Source organism: Cricetulus griseus, chromosome 8 (assembly GCF_003668045.3).
Source record: "Cricetulus griseus strain 17A/GY chromosome 8, alternate assembly CriGri-PICRH-1.0, whole genome shotgun sequence".
In the NCBI taxonomy this organism is placed as follows: domain Eukaryota; kingdom Metazoa; phylum Chordata; class Mammalia; order Rodentia; family Cricetidae; genus Cricetulus; species Cricetulus griseus.
Genome location: NC_048601.1, coordinates 11,662,024 through 11,688,087, shown reverse-complemented (window position 1 = coordinate 11,688,087; position 26,064 = coordinate 11,662,024). Strand labels below are relative to the sequence as shown.

The window sequence follows — 26,064 nt, the reverse complement described above, 5'->3', positions numbered from 1 at the left end:
ACAGGGGAGGGGTTCATGGTGTCACACCCTTTCGTAGTGAACTATTAGCTACTGATGGCTCCAGGTGAATGGGGGGGAGTGATTTTCTTCTGTTATGAACCCACTAATGAGTCCACCAGGCTCCAAGCAATAGTTTCAAACCCAAAGTCACTCAGACATCTCTGATTGAACTCAGTGGGAGAGAAAACAAAGAAATTAGCAAAGGGACCTGAAGGGATGAGGGCTAACAGGGGTGGGAGGCAGACAAGAGAGGGGGGAGCGGAGTGCAGTCAGAATGTGTGAAATGTATGTATGAAATTGGCAAAGAGAAAAATTAATTAATAAAAGAGCCATGATTTAATATTGTTTAGTAGAGTTTAGACTCAGTTTTCATCTATTTTTAAAACGAAGGCAAAGGAGCACTAAAATGTTTGGTGGTTGGGCGGACACGACACGTCACTCATGGAACCTTCATGGGTAACTTTTTGTCAGCCTTCCAAGAAGATTGTATTTATTGATGTCAACATGGATGCTATGCACACGGCAGGGAGTATAAATCTGTTGTTCTTTTGGCATTTTCAGCAAGGTTGTCTGAGTTGCTTAGGAAACGAATTAGCAGCCGGTCTCTCTTTCTTGTCTCCCCATATAAGGCCTTTAGCATAAAATGTCCCTCTCTTCTCTCGTTTGTCCCTCCTCTGTATCACTACTGTGTTCCCCTTCTAGGTTCAGAATTTAGAGCGTTCAGTGTGTGGTGGCTGGGAATCGCTCTACTGAGGACGGACTGTTCAGTACCACGGATAGCAGATCACCTGTTTATCCAAATCCTTGTCCACTGAACTCCAAATTTTAATTGCTGTGTCCTTAAAGAAATTAGACTGTCCAGTTTTTGGCTCAGGCTGTGACATCTGTCAGGCATTTCTAGACACACACCATGCTGGGTGTGGTTATTTGAACCACATCTGGAAAATTTCCCAGTACATCCATATCCCTGCATTTACTGTGAACCAATTCTTTCATCAAAAGTAAATTAACGTAAAGTTAATGAAGACCCACAAAAGCCTCACATGGTGGTGAGGCCGTGGTGGTGAGGGTGTGGTGGTGAGGGCATGGTAGTGAGGGCATGGTGGTGAGGGCATGGTGGTGAGGGCGTGGTGGTGAAAAAATGGTGGTGAGGGCGTGGTGGTGAGGGCATGGTGGTGAGGGCGTGGTGGTGCCTGATCGTCATTTTGCACTTAGAACTGGAGGTAACAGAGTCTGAAGCTATCCTGGGATTCATGGAGAGACTCTATCTCAACAATAAAAACCCACAAATCCTAAACTCATTTTTACCATGTGAAAGCAGATACAACTTACTTAGAAAACCTGTCACAAAATATCAACATTTGACTGGCTTTCTTCCCACTTAGGAGGACATGGACAGTGTGTCCCTTGCACATTTCTTTGTTGAATCCTAACACCTGGTGCTACAGTGTTGCAAGTGGGACCTTTAAGAAGGAATTAGGTCATGAAATTTGTTCCTCACAGATGTAATTCCTCTCTCTCTCTCTCTCTCTCTCTCTCTCTCTCTCTCTCTCTCTCTCTCTCTGTGTGTGTGTGTGTGTGTGTGTGTGTGTTTGTGTGTATGTGTAATAAATGATGTTCACATGTAAATGTACCTTTACCAGTCTGCATATGCCCATATGGAGGCCAGAGATCAAAACCGAATGTCACCATTAGTCACTCTCTGCCTTATTTTTTGAGATGTCTCCCACTGGGGCCCAGAACTTGCCATTTCAGATGGACAGTGCAGTCCAAAAGCACCTGAGATCTTCTTGTTCCCTCTCCTCTCCCCTACTTTCTGTGCTGGGATCACAGGTACTCTACCATGCTCAGCGTCTATGTATGTGTGTACTCTACTATGCATAGCTTGTATGTCTTTGTGTACTTTGCTGTGCTCAGCTTGTGTGTATGTGTGTACTCTGCTGTGCTCAGCTTGTGTGTATGTGTGTACTCTGCTGTGCTCAGCTTGTGTGTATGTGTGTGCTCTGCTGTGCTCAGCTTGTGTGTATGTGTGTACCCTGCTGTGCTCAGCTTGTGTATATGTGTGTACTCTGCTGTGCTCAGCTTGTGTGTATGTGTGTACTCTGCTGTGCTCAGCTTGTGTGTATGTGTGTACTCTGCTGTGCTCAGCTTGTGTGTATGTGGCGGAGATGCCAATGCAGGAGGTCCTCATGCCTGTGTCACAACCATTTTACCCACCAAATCTTCTTACCAGCTGGATTCATGCTTAGGAAGAGGCCCCATTGAGCTGCTCCTTCTTCAGCCCATGTGAGCACAGGACAGAATGGTGTCTCTGAAGCAGGAAGTAACCTCACCCCATGTTTAGCCTGATGTGTTGCATTAACTTTTCCTGGGCAGACATGAGCAAATAAATGTCTACTCTCCACAGACAGGTCTCCAACAGGGCAAAGGAATAAAAAACCAATAGTGGCTTTCTGGTGAACAGTGAGTTTATTAGATTTCCCTACAGGAATGTGGGTAAGGGGTTACCTACAGAAGCACCATGACTTCCAATCAGCTACATCTCCAGAGTCCCACCCATCATGGATGAAAACTTCCTTTAAAAGATGGAAACACTTGTTTCAGTTACCCTTCCTCCCTCCACATACTCCAGCACTCCTGAGACCACATACATCTGGAGTACTGTTAAATACCACTGGAAAGGGGTGCAGGATTCAGTTGTTTGACTCTTGAGTGATGGTTTAGTGGCCCGTCACACTCTTCTTTCTATTAGAAAATGTCAACAAGCCAAACCTTACTGAGGGTCTCCTGTGGATAATCACAGCTGCCCTGACAAAGTTGATAATGCCTGTTACACTCAGACATCAATCTTCAACTATCATCCCCCTTAACCACAAAGGTAAAAGTCTCTTGACAAGCAATTTACTCTTGGGCATTTTGTTACAGGAGCTGGAGTAAGTCATGACAGGTGAAGGTCAATAAACAGTTTTCAAACTGGCACTACCCCTTGGGTTATGGTTTAAAGGCTCCCTCTAAATGCATGTTGACACCAGGATGTCATAGCAACTGTACTGAGATGACTGGATCCCAGGGGCTCAGTCCTTAGGAGTGGGTTAATGGTAACCCTAGTCTTTTATTACAGGACCAGGTTACCTATCTTGGGAATGGGATGAATCAGGTTCTGCATTCACTGGTCTTTGTGATGCACTGTTGACCTTTTGTCATGCTAAGATAGAGCAAGAAGGCCCACACCAACAAGCCGGCTCAACTGTGGGCTTCCTAGCCTCCAGAGGCAAGAGCAAAAATGCTTGTATATTGTTTATAACTTATCCAGTGCATGGTATTCACTTACAGCTGCACAATGTGAAACAATAACAGGTAATAACCAAGGAAAGTAGGACCTTTCATGCCACTACAGCCTCTACAACTAGCAAACGCCATAGAGTCTCAAGTTCCCCCAAAGTAAAATACAACACAGTCATGTAAAATAAATATAAGCAGAGAATATACATTAACATGCAGGGATTTTCCTCCATACATTGGTTGAAAAATATTAGAAAACAACAGGATTTTATTCAAGAATAATAGTATATGGTCACCTTTGAGTAATGGGACTATGAGATACTTTTCCTATGCTGCTATCTTGTAATTTCTGTCCTAATTTTGTACAGTGATCTGTGTTCTCCTTACTAAAGCATGGGTCTGTGAAACAGATTAATGTTTTCATTGGCATGTATTCAATATGTTTGTATTTCAACAAGGATGCATCCGTGTATCCACATGTGGTTTGATAATGACTAAGCTGGTAACCCTAAAAGTAATGTCGGTGGTCTTAGAACATACAACAATGTACTCACCAAGAAACATTAAGAAAAGCAAAATTACTTGGTTATTTTCAAAGTATTTGGTTTTTAAGAGAATCTTTTGGATGAATACAACAAAATTCATAAGAACTAAGCTAAGATTAAAATTAATTCTATTTAGACAATATTTGTGATCCTCATTCGAAGTAATAGTGTAAGCTCATCACAAAATAGTCACCACTGTATCTCATTATTTCCGGTTAGCCAAAGAAATGGTTGACCAAACTTCACCAGTGTAAACTGGTGCAAGCTTGTTTGCACAGATTTCTGCCTCAGTTTGCATTGTCACCTATAAATTCACTCTTCTTAGGCCTCAGATGTGCAGAAAGATTCGGGCATGTATCAGAGCAGGAAGACAAAAACAGCTCAAAGAAATGTTAGCCGGATCCAAATCAGATGAACCTGTGCCTGAGCGGAGAAGTCCTCCTGAAACTTATTGTAAAGTGTGACTTTAGCACGCTAAGAAAACCCTGAGTCTATGGTTTTTATACAAAGCAAATCACAGAATGTTCTAACGCCAACTTAGAGAAGTAGCAAGAGAAGGGTACCACCCGTTAGATTATTCTAGTGTGCTTCAAAAGACACGAATAGTTCTACATCTTAACATCAGCTGTTATGGTTTGCATTTTGTCTTATTGATTTGTGGGTTTGTGTGTGCACATGGTGTACACATTCACATACGTGTGGATGCACCCAATTATGTGTGTATTTGTGGAGCCCAGAGACCAGCATCCTTTGTTTTCGTCTATCGCTCTTTACCTTTTGAGACAGGGTCTCCCACTGAACCTGGTTATCCCACATTTAACTAGATCAGGCTTTCTGCCCAGCAAACCCCCAGGGTCCTCTGGTACCTGCCCCCCAGTGCTGGGGTGAGAGCTGCATGCTGCTCCTCCAGGCAGGGTGATGGAGATTGATCTTGTGGATCCTTGTGCGGCACGTCCGGACTTCTATATTTTAAACCTTACCAATATCCTGACATCTCTTTACCAAGTCGCAGAGTATGGGGAGCTATCAGAAGAAGCAGAACCAGAAGATGTCTCCCAAAATCCCTTAGTTTCCTCCTGCCCATCGAAGTGACAGGGGACAAAGAGGTCCTTACAATGTAAATGGGGCAGCATGTCCTGTGTCAGAGGCAGTAACAGGAGGGTCACTCTAGTCCTTCCTGGTTAACTCAGACCCTGAGAGGAAACCATCAAAAGGTACCCCGAAGGACACCGAGACCCATCCCATTATGCACAGGGAGTGTATGAGGAACATGCTATTCTCAGCTTGGAGCTAGCAGAATGTTATAGCAAGTGAAATAAAAAAGCCAAGCCGTGGCACCTGCTAAAAGCCCATGTTACTCATGCTTGGGATAATTACCACGCGTCATCTGACCCCTCTGTCCTGCCTGTTGGCACGCTGTCAGCACACCCACCTTGCTGTGACTCCTTTTGTGTTCTGCCCACGGATGCCCCTGCCAGCGCATGAATCATCAAGCCCCAGCTCGAGGCCACCAGAGTGAGCGGGAATCTAGTTAGAACATCGACCTGTGGGTTGATCATAAGTCTTCACCACACACCTGTTATGACAAGAGAAGCCAAGAAACAGACAAAAGGCCTTGATTTTTGTCTTTGCGGATAAGTTTCAAGGGAGGAAGAGAGGGAAGTATAAATGTTATAAGAGAATGCTCCCAGACTGCACATTAGTGAGTCTGGAAGAAAAGATCACAGCCAGTTCTTAGTGCTCAATTCCAGCCCATTTGCAGAGAATAGAAAGACAAATGGTGGGTTTTAAAAAAGGAGACACCAACTCAGCAGGAATCTGCTACCTTGGGTTTAAATGCTGCTCACCACAAGGAAGAGAGTTAACCCTTTGCTGACCTCACAACGGAAGTTCTTAACCCTTTGCTGTTCTCACCAAGTCAAGCTGAGACTCCCGCCACTCCCCAAAACTGGCAGACCAGGAAGGAGAACACACATTCCATGTCTACAGAATGACTGGACTTAAAGACAATAATGAGTTCCTGTGCAAGTCTGAAGGGGGCATCCAAAGGAGACTTTGGATAACAGCCTTTCTTCCACTTTCATTCTGTACTGTGACAAATCACCCCACCAAAGTGGCTTAAGGAAGGAGGTCTTTATTTAGGGTCACAATCTAGGTTACAGCCCAACGTTTTTGCAAACTCATAGTAGGAACCCAAGCAGCTAGTCACACAGCATCAGAAACAGAGAGAAATACATCACGCCATCTTCATGCTAGCAGTCTGACTCCCTACTCTTATACAGACTAAGAACCCTCCCCACCAGGGAATAGTGCCACCCACAGTGAGATGTATCAATCAATAATCAAGACAATTCCCCCCCCCCAGACATGACTTCACATCAAAGGGACAATGATAGGTTTGTAGATTTGCTGGTTCATTTGAAACCAATAATATTATTCAGCACAGAATGAATGGTTCCAAATTTTCTGTGTCCTTTCTGAGAATAATCACGAATTTCAGGTCTGTCTTGTAAGAAAATGTGCATTTGAATTTGAAATATAGTTTAGATCAAGCTGCCTATCAAAAACAAGTGAAAACTGCCCCCTTGTCATGGAGACATGGTGATTTCATTCCTGGAATTGTTCAGATTGTTTTTACTTGATGTGACTATGACAACAGAGGAACAAATTGGCAGTCATGTTATGACAATAAAGAACTGCTTAGAAACATGTGCTGTGCGCTTTGTTTCTTTAGCTTATAAAATATTGAGATGTAGGCTGGGAGGTGATTCAGTCAGTGAAGTGGCTGCCACACAAGCATGAGAACACAAGATTAGACTCTGGTACCCACAAAAGGCACTGCATCAGCCTGTACCTGCATGGCCAGGAGGGTTCCTGGAGCTCACTAGCCAACTGATCTGGCCACCTGGTAAACCCCAACTTTAGACAGTGATCTTGTCTCAAAAAAATAAAAATAAAAATAAAAATAAAAAGTGAAGCTCTGGAGAGATGCTCCCAGGCTAAGGATCTGAGTTTTGTTCCGAGAGCCTACATGGAGAAGTCCACAGCCACCTGTAACTCCATCTCAGTCCCAGGCGGATCTACACTCATTCAGACATACAAGTGCATCTATAGTTACAAAAGTACAACCACCTGTAACTCCATCTCCAGGAGACCCAACACCCTCTCCTGCCCCTTCCCAGGCACTCTATATTCATGCACACATACACATACACCCGTAATTTAAAGGTTATAATAACAATGTAAAACTATGTGCAGTGACCGGGAAGACACCCTATTTTAACTCTGCCCCCCCACACATACATACACACACACACACACACACACACACACACACACACACACACACATTCATACACAAGCATGTGTATCACACAACTCTGAAATATAAAACATTATGTACATATGCGCATTCCCTATTTAGCAGACCCCAGTGCATTGTGATTACAGTATATTCTCTAATTTTATTTTTTGTTGTTGTTGTGGTGATGAAATTCAGTGTGTCACACATGCTAGTCAAGTGCTCTGCCACCCAGCTATTCCAGCAGACACAATTACAGTGTACTTTTAAACTTTTTAAAACAATGTTTTCTATTACTAAACCCTGTGAAATCTTACTCAAAATAATGCACCTAGCAGTACAGTTTTGCCTTCTTCCCCGGAGCATCTTCCCTACTTAGCAAAAGGATAGCGGGAGTAGAAAATTGTGTTGACCACTTTATAAAAGGGGTGTACACAGTAGGTACTCATCAACACTTGCTGAGTCGGTGTGGGAAAGCACAACCCATGTACACCATTGGGGGAGGAATGCAAATGAGTACAGGTAGGAAGACAGTGGAGTCAACTCTAAAAGTTACAAATGGAAGCACCATATGTGGATTCTTTTTTGAATCCACACCCAGAGAAAATGGAGTTGGTAACTCGGAAAGATATCTGAACTCCCATTCAGTTCCAACGCTACTCACTGCAGCCACAGCATGAGAGCAGCCTGGGTGTCTGTTGGTGAATAAATGGCTAAGTTGTAAGTTACATACACACAGAGGAAATGGGGGAAGGAGTATAATCATGAAAATTCTTTCTTTCCTCACAATAAGATCTTGAACTCTCCACCCTCCTGCCTCCACCTCCCAAGTGTGTGGATCACAGATGTGTACAGCCACACCCAGGTTGGTTACTCTTTCTTTCTGTATAGACTTTAATCCATGTACATTTCAACTAAATCTTTATTCACATACAAAAGTTTTATCTGGGTGTGGTAGCTCAGACCAGTCATCTCAGACCCAGGAAGCTGAGACAGGGGGGCTGAAATTAATTGGAGCTCACCCTGGGCTACATGTGAGTTGTAGGCCAGCATGGACTACAAAGTGAGACCATACCTCAACAAATAGCTTTTTGCTTCCCTCCACTCTGATTTGTTATTTATTATACAGCTTACATTTTCATATTACATAGCCATTAGTGTATTTTATAATGATAGTAGCTTTCCATGCTTTTTGTCTTTTATACTGGGCCTACAAGTGATTTATTCACTACCATTAGAGTGGTAGAACATTATGTATAATATTCTGTCTTCATAGCTACATTTCTCAGCAAGGGTTGTACTTCATGTGCTTTTGTTATGTGATCTTGCAAGGCAGATCAGCAAGGTGATAAATTCATTGACCTTTTGTTTGCCCAAGAAAGTCTGCTTCTCTCCAGTTTTGAGGTCAATGTTTTCATCTATAGTATTATTTTATTCATTTATGTTTAGTATGAACTGTTTTTATTCTTTCTTTATTTTAAAGTTTTATCCCTTGGAAATTAAATTATAGTTATACCATCCCTCTTCCCTTTTCTCCCTCTAACGCTTTTCATGGCTCCCTTTGCCCACTCTTGAAGTCATAGCCTCATTCTCTTTAATTGCTATTGCTACCCATATGCATATGTAGCATAAATATACAAATACAGCATTCTCAGCCCATTCAGGGTTTTTTCATGTATATGATTTTAGGGATGACTACTTGGTATTGGATAAACAATAGAGCTTCATCCCTGGGAAAAGTAATTTTACATCTCTCAGCATCCTTTAGTTTTCTGTAGTTCTGGGTCTGTGGGTGACCATCCATGTCAGCACTTTGGTATTGTGTGTTCAGGTCTTGTTAGGCAATCTACAACACAGCACCTGCACCCAAGAGCCAGGGAACATCTTAGATAGTGGAAAGATTGTAAGAACCAGAGGACTAGGGAATCTGCTATGAGACTGTGTCTCCTAGGAATGACAGGGAAAATTCACCAATGACAATGCAACAATATGGATACACAGCTTGACTGGCACGCTTTGTTTGCCATGCTGTGCTATGGCATCCTGCTTTGTCCTGTCTGCAAGGCATTGGTTGAGGAAAGTTCTAGCAGTCCTCTGGAAAACCCTTTGTATATGGTCATATTTTCCTTGCTGCTTTCAAATTTTGTCTGGATTGACAATTTGATTGTAATGTACCTCAGTGTGGATATCTTTAAGTTCATCTTATTTAGAACTCTAGGGATCCTGGATTTCTGCCTCCAGATATGGATAATTTTCAACTATTGTTTTTTTGATTGAGCTTTCTCCTTTCAACTTTCTCCTTATTATAAAGTGTACATTGGCTGGCCAACTTGATTGTATCTTAGAAGCCCCCTAAGATTCCATCACATTTTCCATCATTTTCTCTAATTGCTTCTTTAACTGAACAATATCCAATGGCTTTTCTGGGTTTGCTGATCTTACCTTCACTTAACCTCAAATGCTGTTGAGGTTTACCCCTCCAGTAAATTTTTGAGTTGAGTTATTTATTCTTTGGGTAAATATCATCTGATCTAATTTCCTGGTAAATTTCTAAATTTTCTATCTCATTTTAATGCTCATGTCATTCACATATTTTTCTCTTGACATTGCTGAGTACATTACAGAAGTCAGTTTGAGTTCTCTGTCAGATAATTCACATACTTCAATTTCATTAGTGTTGGTTCCAATCTTTAATTTTTATTTTGAACCTTTTTCCATGCTAATGGGTCAAGAAAAACTGGAATTTTTAATGTATGGCCTAATGTTTTAAAGGTAGCATCAGGTTGTTCTTTCCCAAGCATGTGGAATTGTAGGGGTTTGGGATCAACAACATCTCAAGTTCTTGTGCAGGTATTGATTTTTTTTTTTTTTTGTATTTACTCAGGATGAAGGAATTTCTCAAAATCATTCTTTGAGCTATTTGTTGAATTTTTGAATCTTTGGAAGAAAAAAGATCTCCTGCTGACACCAAGTGCCCCAATCAGTCACCACCTTCTGTTCCACATAGAATTCCTGTACATATCATCCATCTACCTTTTGTTAATAGTTCTAAGCTTAAGTTTGACATGAGACGCTGCATAGATAACAAAGCACAGGGTCAATAAAGGTTAATACAGATCATGAAGCTGATAACATGAGTTGATCTCAGATGGTCAAATTAGAGGACTCACCTCCACCGTGTGTGAAGTACATAGGCAACAGTGATTTGTATGTGACTAGTGCTGCCTTATTCTATTCAAACCTCTAAGTCTTAGACGTGTGATTATCTGGTGGCCAAAAGAAATACCTAGCTAAGAAGAGTTCACATTGGATTATCTGCAAATTACCCTGTTCAGACAGTCACCCATTTTCACCTCTTGACTATTGGCAAGAATTGCTTAGAGTAGCTTTAGCCTAGATGACTCTTGTCACATTGGTCTGGACAAAAAAACGTTTTAAAAAATAGTAAAAGTAAATAAAGATATGTGAGTTGCCTGGATCAGGATTTATGCTTACAGTAATATATTTAAAACTTTAAAAACTAAGGCATCACTGGTATAACATGCCCCTAGTCTAGCAGTGTTATCATACTCAGAGTGTTTCTTGAAAGCTTTAGAACCTCAGAGCCTTTTCTAAGCTAAGCTTCCAATGCTTCTGTGACTTTTAAGTTCCAAAAGTTCTATTCTAACACATAGCATACACTTAGACATTTTTTTACGATAATGTAATTTTAAGTACATTTATGACCAAATATAGTCATAAAACTTACCTAGTGTCTTGCTTTTGTTTTTATTTCTTTGTTATCTAAAAATAGCAAATGCTGGAGGCAGTTTTCATCACCTCTTGGAAAATTATCAAGTAATTCGGGGAAGAAAAAAAAAAAAAACAGCCTAACTCCAACCATTGACCCAGCAGTCCAATTTCCTTAATGTCTGTAGAGAGTGAATGGAGAGGCCAACTAAGCAAGCATTGACCCTTGAGGCAGAAGGGAATAAAAAGTAGCTTTGACAAAATTGGGAACTTGAAATATTACAATCTACATTTCACTAGCTTGAATTCAGGAAGACCCACATTTGAGAAATATTCTCCTCCTATGTATGCCATTGAAAAAAAATATCCTTGTCATGGGCGTCAGGTTTCCTTGGCTTAAAGGGTTCCACTTCTCGTAGTCTAGGCTACACACTACCACTCGGGCCTCTGTTGTCAAAGAAGGCTGCTCATGTCTCCTCATCCACAGGGCATTAAAACCCATGGAAGACCTCTCTGACATCTAAGCATGATTTGCAAGGTCCTATCTGCTCCTAGAAGGTTGATGTCTTCATTCTCTGGGAGGGCAGGATAATTTTGTCTCTTTTGTTCACAAACATGGTCTTGTATCGAGCATAAAGTAAGAATGTAAAATTACTGCTTGAATTTCTATATGAATTCCTGTTGTCTAGTTACTAGTCATTGATTAGGTGATAATAATAATAATAATAATAATAATAATAATAATAATAATAATAATTTCTGAACATTACTTCAAGAAAGGGGCACAATTCATCTGAAACACCCCAAATAATTCCTGACATATATTATATACTTAACATATGCTAAATATTATTGTTGTTATCATTCATTTCTCTTTTTCATTACAGCAGTCAGTTTGGACTTAAATAATAATTACCTTATAAGTAAAAATCTCTCACACTTTGAGTGCTAAATGGATTGCACCAAAATAGACCCATTAATCAACTAAACTAATGCATCATGTTAATGGTATTTTGTATGCCAAATGAAAGAGAGAATCTCCTGTTATGCACTAAGTATATGTAATTACTCCTATTACCTATAATAAATTATGCACGACTATGTTTGGAAAACATTATGTTGTATTATTATGAAATATTAGTAAAGTCATGTGAGCAAATAGTCCACGATTTGTTTCCTAAAAGTATAAAGTTGTAGAAAAACCTTAGGAGAAATGACTGAAGAAAACAGATCTCCAATTATTGTCTAAAAGGAAACCTGAAGTGTATCTCTTAAAGCTTATAAGTGACTCATGTGGTTGGCTCTTATTAATTCATAATTCTGAAAACTTATTAAATGAAGGCAGTCCTTGATTCCAGTCTCCTGTCCAGTGTCTGACTCTCCATACATGAGCCCAGCTAAGTGAATGGATGGTCATTTCGTGGAGGGGGGATGATTATATGTCCCTTAGTTTCCATAGCAACAGATGATGTATTAATGATTTATCTGCATGTTGTTAAGAAAACATAATTCTCTGAAAGTCAAAAACAAATTGTAGCCTAGTCAGGGGAGAAAAGGAGGAGAGTTGAAAGTAGAAAAGGGGACAAGTGAGATGTAACCCCTGCCCAGCTTGAGGTTTATCTGCCCAATAGTAAGAGCACAAGAAATTAGTGACACAAATAAATCAGAGTACCGAAGGCACAAGATGGCAGCTTTGGTCTTCGTTGATCACCTACACTCATGCTTAATTTGGAAGCTTTATTCTTCACGCCCCACTTTGTTACGATAAATCTTTCCGCCAAAAGCCGCCAAGCCCCACCGCCACGTGTGAACTTTACACCAGCCGCCCGCCCGAGTTAGGGCCCAAATTAATGCACAGAGAGACTTGTATTAGGTTCAAAGCTGCTTGGCCAATGACTAGGATTCTCATCTGTTAGCTCAGTCTCAATTATCATACATCTATATATTTTATAAGACTTATCTTATCGGACGTCTTATTGGTGTCCTTCCTTGCCGGTGGCTCACATCCTGCCACTGGTGGAGGCGAAGGGGAAAGAAAGACACTTACTGTTTCCTTGCTTAGATATGAGTCTCCTTACTATGTCACTTCCTGCCTGGATCACCACTTCTCTACTACATTTCCCAGAATCCTCTTGGACTCCTAGTCCTGTCTAACTTGCTGTTTTATTAGCCAAACAGAACTTTATTTAACAATCAATAAGATGAACATACACAGTACATTCCCCATCAGCACTTATCTTTATTTGCTTTGCTTTTCTCCTCTGTTGGGCTCCATTCTCCTCTCCATTCACTTCCATCTCCCTCCATCTCACTGTCTGCCTTACTTGGGCAAGTCTTTTTTTCATTTCCATCCACATTGATTAGAGTTTTGCCTTAGCCAAAGAGAAACTGAGATAGCCTAAGCAGCACTCTGACACACGAGGCATAAGGTTAGGATCTGGCTAAAGGTTAAAGGTTCCGTGAATATATGGAGATGGATTTAAGTTTTGTAAACATTTGTTAAACTTCGCATAGCAAAGTACTATGTTAGACAACTAACCAGGTTTTTAGGAAAATTATTTACAGAGCTAACCAACAGACAGGAAGCTGAAGGGACAGACAAAGAGAAGGAAATGGGGAACATGGGAGGAGGAAGTAGAGATCAGGTGGTTAAGACATGAAAACTCAATGTTGATTTTTAAGCTGTGTTTCAGGGCACTCAAGGTAGGAAAGGCAAGTCTCAGAAGTTCAAGCACATTGGCACTGGTTTTAAACCGTGACCCTTTCACCTTCAGCTGTCTGTGAAAGTTGGTCATGTTGTGACTTTAGCATGAATGAATAAAACTTCATAAATATCTTACCTTAAATGCTGGAGATTGTTGCACACTGGCCTGGCGTACTTGTAAACAAAGAAATGTGTGAAAGAGACAGGGACATTTCCGAATAATCCTACCCACTAGCTCGCTATTGCCATGGCGTTCAGTAGCATAGAAATCGTCTGTTAAACTACGTTGAAAATTATTTCTGTGGGGATGCAAAATTTCTATTTTCTTACATTTTAAATAGGCACAATAATGGGAAATAGGGAACTATTTTACCGTGAAACATCAATTAACAAGTTCAATATGTCACATAGGAGCCTCGACATGTCCGGACGCCCAGCATAAGAGCCTCCTTTATGTACATGTGCCACCTCCTGAAGAATGGAGCCTTTGACTCGGCACGGTACACTGCAGACTGTCTTTCTACAGCTGTTCTCAAAGACAAGGGTATTTTTGAGCTTCATTTAAAACATAAATATCATATTGTTGTTCTCCTCTTCTTCTCGTTCTAAATGGCGTCAGTGATGGCTGAACACCCCACTCACGCACTGGTGACTAAAGTTAACACTGGGAAATAAAGACAAGCCAGAAAAATGCCTCAGTTTTACTGTCCCTCCTATGGAGAATCTGAGCACATTTCCTCTTTGTATCGGTTTGAGATGCTTGAAACACGCAATTGAAGGTGGGAGGCCCTGAGGTAAAGGAGAAGAGACATGGTCTGGCATTTATAGGGATATGTCCCAGGAGGTCTCCACACAGGCTGTAAGATTTCAAAAATAGACTAATTGTCAAAAGTCTCTAAAAAAAAAAGTTGGTTGTTTAAATAGAGATTGGTATCAGACAGCTAGAGTGAGGGGAGGAAAATTTTACCCTCAAGGAACATGTGAATAGGACTGCAGAGGCAAGGGACACTTGGAGTGGGTGGGTGCTGTCGAGCTTTGGCTGTTCGGTGAGTTCTTGAAAATTGTGATGGAGCAGAAAATTGTGTGGTGCTAGCGAAGCCAGGACTGCAAACTGTGAAAGTTCTAACTGATAGCCTGAAACAGATTAGTATCGGGTGAGAATTGCAAACCTTTCCCTAAGATTTTCTTCCCATCTTACTCCTGTGGACAGAGCTGCTCTTTGCTGGACACTTAGAACAGACCCTGCTATGCTGCCCAGTTTAGAACCTCCATCCAATAGAGTTGTCTCCACCTATCTCCCTCTTACTATAGCAAAAACAGCTAAGGCTCGTTTTACAAAGGGAAGGAGTGTAGTTCCCTGTTCAGATGGAAGCATCTAATAAGAGCCTCATACTTCCTCATAATATGGTAAAAAAGGTGGAGTGCAAGCGACCATGTGTGAGAGAGACATAGACACAGTCTTACTCTAGAGCAGCAGGTCTCAACCTGAGGGTTTCCACCCTTTGTGGGTAAAACTATCCCTTCACATCACATAAGATATTCTATATATCTGATATTAATATATTATGATTTGCAACAGTAGCAAAATTACAGTTGTGAAGTAGCAATGAAAATAATTTATGGTTTGAGTCACCACAACATGAGATGCTATATTAAAGGGTCACAGCATTGGGAAACGTTGAGAACCACTAGTCTAAACCAATCTACTTTCAAAAGCACACGAATCACAAGACAGCAAGCACCTACCATGAGGAAGAGCTAAGCCCTCTTACCAAGACAAGACATTTTAATCCACCCACGTCCCAACACTGCCACTGAATCCATCAGCATGAGGCTCAGTAGGACAGACACCATTCAAACCGTGGTGTGAGTCATTGTACAAAGAAGCACTGGCCTCATTTTCCAGATGAGAAATTTGCATCTGTAGTGCATTGCATTTATCTGTGTTCTAGAGAGCAAAAATACCTTATTCAACTGGTGTTGTTTTCCTTCATAATCCTGTTTTTATAATACTGTTCTATCAAGAGACTATTACTTTAAATCTCTGTTATCTTTGAACTATTTATATTGGTGTGTGTGTGTGTGTGTGTGTGTGTGTGTGTGTGTGTGTGTGCGCGCGCGCGGATCCATTGAGGCTACAGGCAGTTGTGAGTTGCCTGATGTGGGCGCTGGGTTGCAAATGCCTCTGAAAGAACAGTGTGGTTTCTTAACAGCTTGACTGTCTCTCCAGCCACCAATCCAGTATTTCAAAGAAGAGAGAAACCATAGACACAATCGAAGACAAGTCTCAAGGCTATGTGTCTGGTCCTGTCAACCTAGTCAAAAACCAAGGGTTGGGGATGTCACAGACTATGTAGAGGAATCTACTACTTCTTCTAATATTGGGACCAGACCTCTCTTCTTAAATACATAATCCAGTTCCTTGCTCAGCACCTGAACTAGGATGCCCAAGGGTAACCCATTCACCTTACCCATTAAGCTATACTGAGCTAATGCTACGTTACCCTCTTTCTTTCTTGCCATATCTGCTTGCACACCTCCTGCATATATGATAGTGACGTGTGTGTGTGTGTGTGTGTGTGTGTGTGTGTGTGTGTGTGTGTGTGTGTATACACAGAATCCACAGTAGAACAAACACACGCCCGTCCAAGTTACCGGGTTTAGAGGACTACGCATTCTGCATCTCTTAAGGCTACTTAGACTTGAGTTCCTGTCATTTCTTTCCTATGTCATGTCATCATTTCAACTGCACTCACCTCTGCTAACCCTCACTCAGCACTTCATGGTGGAGTCAGGAATGGCTTCCTTCTCAGACACCTAACGAAGCGGGCGTTAAGTCTGCTCCACTCTGATAATATTTCAAACCCCCCGTGAGATATTTCACTTGGTAGGAATCATCATTCTCACCTATTCCTCTCCCTTCAGGTGCCAACTTCCAGAGGCCATTTCCACACCCCACCACGCTAAGGTAAAACAGCCTTCTCGGGGAGCGCTGGAGGCTTCCTGTGCACACCTAGGCTCTGTGAGTGCCACAGAACTTCCTGTAGCCTGGGAAGCCAGGAGAAGGAAAACATTTACTGATTAAAACGCTATCTTCAAACACAACACCAGGCATTTCCAGCTTTCCAGTGCCCCTCGGCCCCTCTCCATCTGTGTGTTTCCATTGGCTGTCTGCCCCTTCCACTTCCCGGCATCTAACTATCTTGCTGGCTCCTTTTCTCCCTGGTTTTCTTATCTCTTTGTCTCTCATTTCTCCCTGAACTTTCTGGAATGAAGCCATCTGTTTTTGTAAGTAGAACACCAATTTGTCTGTTTATGGCGTTGTTCATTTGCCCAGATCCTTCTCTTCAGGGCCCCAGAGTGTTCCCTTCTTTACCAAGTGGCTGTTTTCCCCAAAAGGAATTCCGGGGCCATCAGGCCATGGAGAGGAACTTTTGCTTTTGTTTTAGAATGGGCATCTGACCAGTTCCTACTTTATAACCTAAAGGTGGGGTACTTTTGTCTTAGCATTAATCCTTAACTTTTTAAAACTCTTATTTTAACTAAAATAGGATTACATTTCCCCCATCTTCTCCCTCCAACCCTCTCAAATCCAAGGCTTCTTTTCCTTTAATCATCGTTGGTGTGTGTGTGTGTGTGTGTGTGTGTGTGTGTGTGTGTGTGTGTGTGTGTGCAGATAAATATGTAACTATAACATGCTGAGTTCATTTGGTGTCATTTATAGGCATATGATTTCAGAGCTGACTAGTTGGTATTCGATAGAGGTCCACGGGGAAGACTACTTCTCATTTCCTCAGCACTAGTTGTCTTCAGCTCCTCATCTAGGGATGGGGCCCCGGTAGGTTTATCCATCCATTTTGGGATGTCAACTGGTATTGGAATTGTCCAGGTTTCCAGAGGCAGCCATATTGCTGAGATTTCATGGCTGTGGCACCCCATCACATGTAGGACACACGAGTTTCACAGCAGACTTCTGGCTTGTGCTCTTTCCAGTCCCTTTTCATCGACAACTCCTATGAAGCACAGGAATGACCTGCACGGCAAGTTAGACGTCCCTAAAGGTGCAGGAGTGTGGCACCGATACCCTGGAGGTGACCAAAGGCAGTCCAGCTGGCCGGAAGGCCCATGCAATAGCAGGGAAATAACCCAACAACCCATGGCTAGTTAGGACAGGAATCTTAGGTAACAATCTACTACTACTACTACTTTATGAACTATAGAAATGATCCCTGAAAGTATAGTTGTATATTACTACCACTTTACTAAACGGCATAATCCCTAAATTAATTTTAAATGCAAACCCTTACACTCACAGATAAGTGTGGCTGTCACCCACCATCTAAGAAACTTCTTTTTCCATGGTTTGAGACCATTACTATCTGAAAGTAAACACTGAGCACAGCCGGTGAAGTGTTGCATTCCATTTTCCTTAGCATCCGGGCTTTTCCCCGTTCATACAGCGGACTCGGTAAAGGACCCTGGTGATTGTGGATGTGTGAAACTGTTTTCGTTAAAGGTCTCACATGCTGCTGCCAACCTAAGCAACTTAAAAGGAAGAGTCACTAAAGGATGGAACTGCAGAATGTCACAAGGGTCTTACCTAAGCAAGCATATGGTGATATTGGGCGGTAGACTTGGCTCTTTGTTAACTACCTTTACTAACTGGGTTTAACTAACTGGAAGATGCTTCATGGCTTCAAGGAGATGTAAACTCAGACTTTCTAAAGTCAGAGGCTCTGCATGGCTGTTTCTAACAGTATCTGCCTGTGAGTGAAACAGCAGCACTTCCCAAGCATCTTCGCAAGGGGAAGTCCTTTTCAAACTTTACTCAAAAGGGGAAAAATTAAGCTATCAGCATCATCTGCTTCTCAAAGCACATTGAACCAGAAGAAAGTCACAGGTGTCTATAATGTGCCCAGTTGCTCACCTGCTGAGATCATATGGATTCTGTGTGCCCCTGGCTTGAAAAGCCAACCTGCCTCCTCTCCTGCCAATCATCAGCTAAATACAGCTTCCCGGTTTCCAAATTTCACAACAGCATTAGTATTAACACTGTTTCCATGGTTACCCCACTCCAGTAGGTGAGCTCAGACTGTCACAGCACTAAGAGAAAAAGAAATGCGGGCTTCTATGGTTCATGATGTCACAGAAGCATGTCACTAAAGAGTGAGGAAATGGACTGGTCCTTATGTTATTCTTAGACTTTGTGTCCTATAGAAATATACAGCTTCTAAAATTTACATAGTTTAAAGAAAATCAATGAGGAAATAGGTCAGAAATGTATTAGCATCATTAGTGTAAAGGTAAGCTACCACTGAGCCTGCAGATCTGAGTTCAGTCCCTCTGACCCACAAGGTAGAAAGAGATAACTGATTCCTGCCAGTCATTCTGTAACCTCCACTCAAAAGCTGCAGCATGTACTTGAGTGTGCGCACGTGCAAACACACACACACACACACACACACACACACACACACACACACACACACATGCAAATAAATAGAAACATAGTGGGAGGGCCTGGCCTTTGTTTGGGGGAATCTACTAAGTTCCTAGCAGTAAGGTAGGCAAAGTGCAGCTCTCATCTCAATCTCCCTCTCCCAAAAGCCAGTCACAGTAGGTTTCAGCATCTCTGTCACTTACCTGAGACAATAAAGGCCAACCTTTTGACACAGTGATATGACATTGTCATCTACCAATGTGTTGAGTTGAATTCATAATCATCCCTAGGTTGGACACACCTGGGAAGAATTTAAATGAGATAATAGCTATAAATTGGAATTTGAATTCAAGCCTGTTAATCTTCAAAGTGTTTTTCTCTTTCATACCACACTTTTAAATCATCTATCAAGCATAATCTAGAGGAATCAGCAATGGTCTGCACTGAGGGAGTTGGCTGTCAGCCACATACGGACATGGAAGTTGGCATCAGGGAAGTCATTCTTTCTTCAGGTCCTGACAGTGTGGGGACAATGACATAACAAAAACCACATTCTGTACCTGCAAGAATTTCCTTGAGTACCTTTTCTAGTTTCACTCTGTTGTTCCGATAAAACACTCCAACCAGAAGTGGCTTAGTGGAGGGAAGGGTTTATTTCCACTTTTAGGTCTCAGTCCGTCACGGGGGTGAAGTCAGGGCAAGAACCCAAGCAGACACCATGGGAGAAACCTGCTTCTTACACAGCCAGACGCACCGTCTGGAGACTGGCGCTGCCCATGCTGGAGTGGGTTTCCACCGTCAGTTAACCATCAGGACATTCCTCCATTAAGCCAAGCTGAGTTGATGGATAAGTTAGCTGGGACAGCGCCCATTCCTTCACACAGGAGGAGTTGCCTTGAGAAATCCAGTGTTATCTTTGATCCTTAGCGACTTCCCCAGTGACTTGAGATAACACCTAAATGGGTGTGTTGATGGCTCAACCAGAAAATACATCTGAGGTTATTTATAAAATGCAGACTTGGTTACATGGCCATTCTGATGCCCCCCGTAACATGTAAAATCTTGGTGCATCTCTCATAGGTTTGACTCTTTCCTTGGAAGTGTTTTGTCTGCACAATGTCAGGAACTATTTATTCACTATGGTGTTCGGTACAGTGAGTGGCCTTTTCATTCCTATATGCATGGTGACTTGATAAGAAGATGTCATGTATGTTTCTTCCGAGTGATGGAATTTTTAGTTATCATTCTGCATTGCGCTTGGATGCTGTAGAACTCTCTCCACACTCATGCACAATTCATGGGCTATAATATTTCCTTATTCTAGACATCATGAAAACTAAGTTCAGAGAACCTTAGATGTCCCTAGGCACTCATAGGTAGTAAACTGTAGAGCAGGAATATAAATACAAACCCTCTGATACCAAGCCTGTGCTATGGATGTAAACAAATTATTTTATCTCACTGTATTAACTGGAGATAATACTTATGTCTGATAACTGCTTTAAGGAGTAAAAGGAAAAGCATACATAAAAATGCTCATTATAAAAGCTTGTCAAATAGGCATTATTATTGCTTTTATTTGGGACAGGGGACTGTTTACCAGGGTCTGACTGGTCTCTGGTCAGTCGGTGGTTTCCTCATCCTATACCCCAGAACCTTTTTAGTGGTGCTTCCCATCCTATTTCCAGTAGCTCCTCTCCCCCTGGGAATAGCTATGGACCAATCACAGTCTCCTGAATTCCCACTTCTTGCTATAACCAAACCTCAGGCCCCAGCTGCTGCCACCAAGAGCTGATCTTTAGTGTTGAACCATAAATCACAAGAGGTATGAGGAGATGTGTGTCTAGGCTTGTTCTGTCATTTCATTCCATGAAACCCCACCCACTGAGATGGATGTTTGACAATCAACAGTTGTTGGGGGAGGGGTGTCACTTTCTTCAGTGATGTAACTGCTGGTGAGTTCTCCTTGTTCCAGTAAATAACCTCCCACCTCTGCTCTTAACCTCTTGGCACAAAACCAGGACATGAGAGTGGAAGGGGGAGTTGCTGAGAAGAGGGGCAGTTGGGGGGGGGCGGGTAATGGGGTTGAGAACTACACAGTTCATCACATAAATGTGTAAAAGTGTTAACCAATAAGAAATGTTTTTAAATATGTGTAAAGGAAATGTAGGTGAAAATCTTACTGCAGAGTTAAGCAATACTGGTGGACCCAGCCCCAAAAATGCTCTTAAGGGCTTGGCGGTGAGGGTGCATGCCTTTAATTCCAGCACTCGGGAGGCAGAGGCAGATCAGTTCCAGACCAGTCTGGTCTACAGAGTGAGTTCCAGGACAGCCTCCAAGGCCACAGAGAAACCCTGTCTCAAAAAGCAAACAAACAAAAATGTTCTTAAAGTATTTTTATAGTCAGCACATAAGCAAATCAGGGACGATAGTTACTTCTATTCCTCCTTGCTCTTAGCAGAGAACTCATGCCGGGGGGCCACAGAGTCAGACCCTCCTCCTGAGCAGAGATTGATCCCAGGACAATCTGAGGCACAATGGACCAGGAAGGAGGCAGCAGCCGAGACCAGGTTCCTATCAGGCTCACTGCCTAGCTCCCACTTGGCCCACTGCCTGTCCTCATTAGTCCCAGCAAGTGAATCTGATTAGCCACTCTGACTTATTTTTGGCAACCTGGCAGTACATGGGCCAAGACTTATTTTCATAGCTGATACAATCATCGCCAAAGCTGCCATTAGCATTTGGAAGATTATTCCCTTTTCTGCAACCATCAAGACACATTAGACATTTACTCAAACACAGAATGTGTGTCTCTAGCTCCCCCTGCTATTGTTGCAGCCACCGTGGACTGGCTGGCTGAGACATGGTACCAAAAAATTATCATTGTGACTTTGGTGTTTGTAAAGTTAATGTTTTCCAAGGTAATAAACCAACTTCTATAATCAGTGAGACACAAAAGCCAGATTTGACTCTTATTACATAGCCAGTGCTTGGCTTTTCTGTATTTTGATTAACAGACCATTTTCATTGTTGCTATATGCTAAAAACTGCTAATTGTATGTGGAAGGTGAATAATAAAAAACTAAATAAGTAATTTTTTCTTCTTTTCCCTTAATTAAACTTACAGCTATTGATCCAAATACCCACTATAAATCTGTAATACATATATGATCGGTGGAAAATAATGATTACTAGTAGGACTAATTATTTTAGGTGACTAAGATACAAGACTTCTAAGATTCCAAATAAATTATGAAATACACTTAAATAAAATCTGTTATGAAAAGGGTGACACATATTTGCCAATTCATTTCAATAAGTTAAAATCTAAATGTTTTTCTCATCAGTCACCAGCTAATTTGAAGATCTACCTATCACCAGAGTGCTCGATTCACTAGGCAATTCATGAACACAGTCGTGGAAATCACCACGTGTGGTCTCTTTCTGAGGCCCATCTGTGTTTGAGTCTTGTTTCCTTTCCTCATAGCAGAGCCTTCCCTGTCCCCAGAACACCTTCCTGCTGCCTCAGGCCACTAAAGGACTGACTTGGGTTCTCCTTCTCAGCAGGGAGCAGACAGGTTGAGATTAGGCACAGAATGCGGCTGGTCGGACAGTTGTCTGGTTAGGGATAGATGCATTTAGCCACAGGGAGAAGATTCGGCACGCAGAAAGACTGGATGCGTCTGTGCTAGCCACACTCCAATGGTGGAAGGTCAGCTATGCCCTGTCCTGTCCTTCAGATGAGCTTGATCATAACCACCCAAGGGGTGTGCTTACTGTGCACAAGAACCAAGGGCTTGAGATTCAACGTCTTCTGTGTGCAGAGGAACTAGGGCACCCACAAAGCAAGAATTTCCTGACTGCTGTCTGAGGCTAAGAGGAGACGATGTGATAACCAGAAGTTTAGAATTCATGCACAGAAGCTATCTTCTATTGCAAACATGGCCACACACATCAGGTGTACCTACCAGGATCTGGTCTTAGAGCTGTGGATACACCTAAAAATAAGTTACTCCTCATGACCTGGGATGATGTACACCACCTAACAACCCAGTGTGGTTAGAATACCGTGAACACAATCCAGCCTGCTTAATGTGAAGATAGAATTAAATGCTTACTAATGCCTGATATCTTATGTAAATACTAATGACCATAAAAATGTGTTCAAAAGAAAAAATACTGGTACATTTTTTAAGTCTCTATAAACTATTTTAGGGCATTGATATATACTCCACCACATTTAATTTAGTTGCTGAAAATGTGTCATACAAAATTCAATAGGCAGATTGATTTTAAGAAATGCCCTCATGTAGTTGAGGGAATCATCGGACCTTTGATGCTTCCATTTACATTCTGTGTGACAAACTCAGTGCTAGGAAACAGGTGACAGTGACAGTAATAGGCATACTGAACAAATAGGGAGTTTGGGTTTTGAACTTATGACCTTAGGAAAGTAGTCTTTTTGAACCTCAACTAGAAAATGAGATTGGGAGTAACACATCTCTCTCATGACAAATTTGCATGCAGGGAGATCCTTTGTAGATGGTCTATGGAATGTGGACCATGGCACCTACACTGGGTAGGTGGTTAACTTATGGTAGTGAGACAGCTTATACAGTTCACCAAATGCGTGAAGAGTCTAAGCAGTAGGTGGTACAAAGCACATGAGTCTTGGATGCAAACAGCAAAGGATTATTTCTGCCCTTGGAGTCTGCACAGAATCAAGAATGGACATTCAGGCCAACTATACAAATGATTTTTCAAACATCCTTTACACATTTTTCTTTTCTTTTTCTTCTTGTTTCTCTCTTCTTCTTCTTCTTCTTCTTCTTCTTCTTCTTCTTCTTCTTCTTCTTCTTCTTCTTCTTCTTCTTCTTCTTCTTCTTCTTCTTCTTCGGTTTTCTGAGACAGGGTTTCTCTGTAGCTTTTGAGCCTGTCCTAGAACTCGCTCTGTAGACCAAGCTGGCTTACAATTCAGAGATCTACCTCTACCTCCCGAGTGCTGGGATTAAATGTGTGCACCACCATCGCCCATCTCCTTTACACATTTTTAAAGGTTTCTTGTGTGTGTGTGTGTGTGTGTGTGTGTGTGTGTGTGTGTGTGTGTGCTGTGTCTGTGTGTGCATGCAGCTGTGTTTTGGAGCTGGAGTTAGGGGCAGCTGAGTGCTGCACTGCATGGGTTCTGGGAATGGAATTCCAGTTCTCACAATAGAGCCGTGAATGCTCTTAGTCGCTGAGCTGTCTCTCCTGAGCCATGTGTCCCCAGACATCTCTCCTAAAGTGTTCCTCCAGCTAGTAACTTCCATGTGTGTGTATGTGGTACTTAGGACTGACTCAGGTTACATGAATGCGAGCTAAGCACTCTGCCAGCTGAGCGATATCCCCGACCCCTGAACTTACCTGAAGATTTGAAGGAATGATTTTAGGCACCCATGGCTGTGCATATGGTCGCTTTTCCATCTTACCAGGATTTCTGTGCTTAAGGGCTGGCTAATTTGTAATGAAGAGAATTATCTTCCCAGGGTTCTGTCCTGATATCTTCCCCACTTACAGAATTGACAGGTGAGCAAAAGAAAGGAAATAATTACATCAAAAAGGCTTCCTCTAAAATAGTGTTTGCTCAAACACGTCGCCCACTTATCAGAACACAGATCTTCCCTGGAAATTAACTATGACAGTGACTTCATTTGTCATTTCTTCATCCATCTGATGTGTATTGTGTGCTTTTCACATTAAATACTCCGGGAGCTCAAGACACATTTTCAATGGAATATCAAATGTTCGTTGTAAAACTCTGAGATCATTTTTCATGAGATGGGCAAACTGACTTTGGTTGTGTGACTAAAATACCTATAGCTATCATAACCACACTCACCGTTTGTTCATCTTGCAAAAATTATCTCAGCATGATTTATGATCCATCGCCTGACTCTGACTTCTACCTCTTGTCTTTCTCTTGAATAGATTGTTACAACGTTGCACGTGACTGTGCAAGATGACAACAACATCACTGTGTCTTTAGAAGCTTCCGATATCGTCAGCCCGGCCTCCGTCTATGTGGTGAGGGTAGCTGGCGAGTCCAAAAACTATTTCTTCGAATTTGAGGAATTCAACAGCACGTTGCCTCCGCCTGTGGTCTTTAAGGCCACTTATCATGGTCTCTATTACATCATCTCTCTGGTGGTGGTCAACGGGAATGTGGTCACCAAACCCTCCAGATCAGTCACCGTGTTGACAAGTAAGCACCCTATGGCGTCATTCTCTGTGCTCCTCCTCTGAGGGTGTCCTCATCAGTCTATGGCTGAAGCAGACTTCACCAGAATGTCAAGAGTGTTTAGCTTGGAGTCCAATGACATAGCTCAACACTCTCCCTTATATTAAGAAAAGTTTGGGTAATATAGTATCCAAGTTTGATCACATTCACTGTTACTTTTTTTTTCTTTTCACTATTACTTTTTTAAAAATCTGTTTTATAGGGAAAAAAGCAAACTTCATTGACAATATACTTTGAGACGGAATGATAATATCAGGTTAATGACTTCATTATGCAAATTTCTTCCACATAACTTAAATCTTATATTGTTGTGTCTTGTCCCAGAACATATATATTCTCATCCAAAGCAATTAGTTCTTGAGACAGTGAGTGTGTATTCATAGTCAGCTGACTTGACCGTATTTGGACATTCTTAGCGGAGGACATAAAAATATGGCTGATTTTTTGTTCTTTGTTATTAATCAGGGTCTTGCTATGTAGCCTGGGCTGGCCCCAACCTTTCAATGTTTCTTACTCAGCCTTCCAAGTGCTGGAATTAGAGGCACACACAGACAACAGCTACCATTCCTCATTTCACCTTAAACACAGCCTTGGTTCCCACTGCCCAAGAAAAAATGCAGGAAGATAAAATGTAATAGAGGGTTGCTGTTGCATTGGTAAGTTTGTAGTGATGGTTTTAACTGTAGGTGATTTTCATCATGTTCTCTGACTTTAGCGTCACATCATAAGGTGACATATTACAGAGTACACAGAAAAGCGATCTCTGTGAGACAAAGGTTTGCCATTAGA

The 26,064-nt window shown here is 41.9% G+C and overlaps 1 protein-coding gene across 1 annotated transcript in view; it reads left to right on the top strand.

The window, feature by feature from the left end:
* Window positions 1–26,064, top strand: part of Ptpro (protein tyrosine phosphatase receptor type O) — a 198,918-nt gene that overhangs the window by 81,718 nt on the left and 91,136 nt on the right. The window contains exon 2 of the mRNA XM_035448717.1: window positions 24,966–25,239. Coding sequence (XP_035304608.1) covers window positions 24,966–25,239 — 274 coding nt within the window. The remainder of the gene's footprint in view (window positions 1–24,965; window positions 25,240–26,064) is intronic.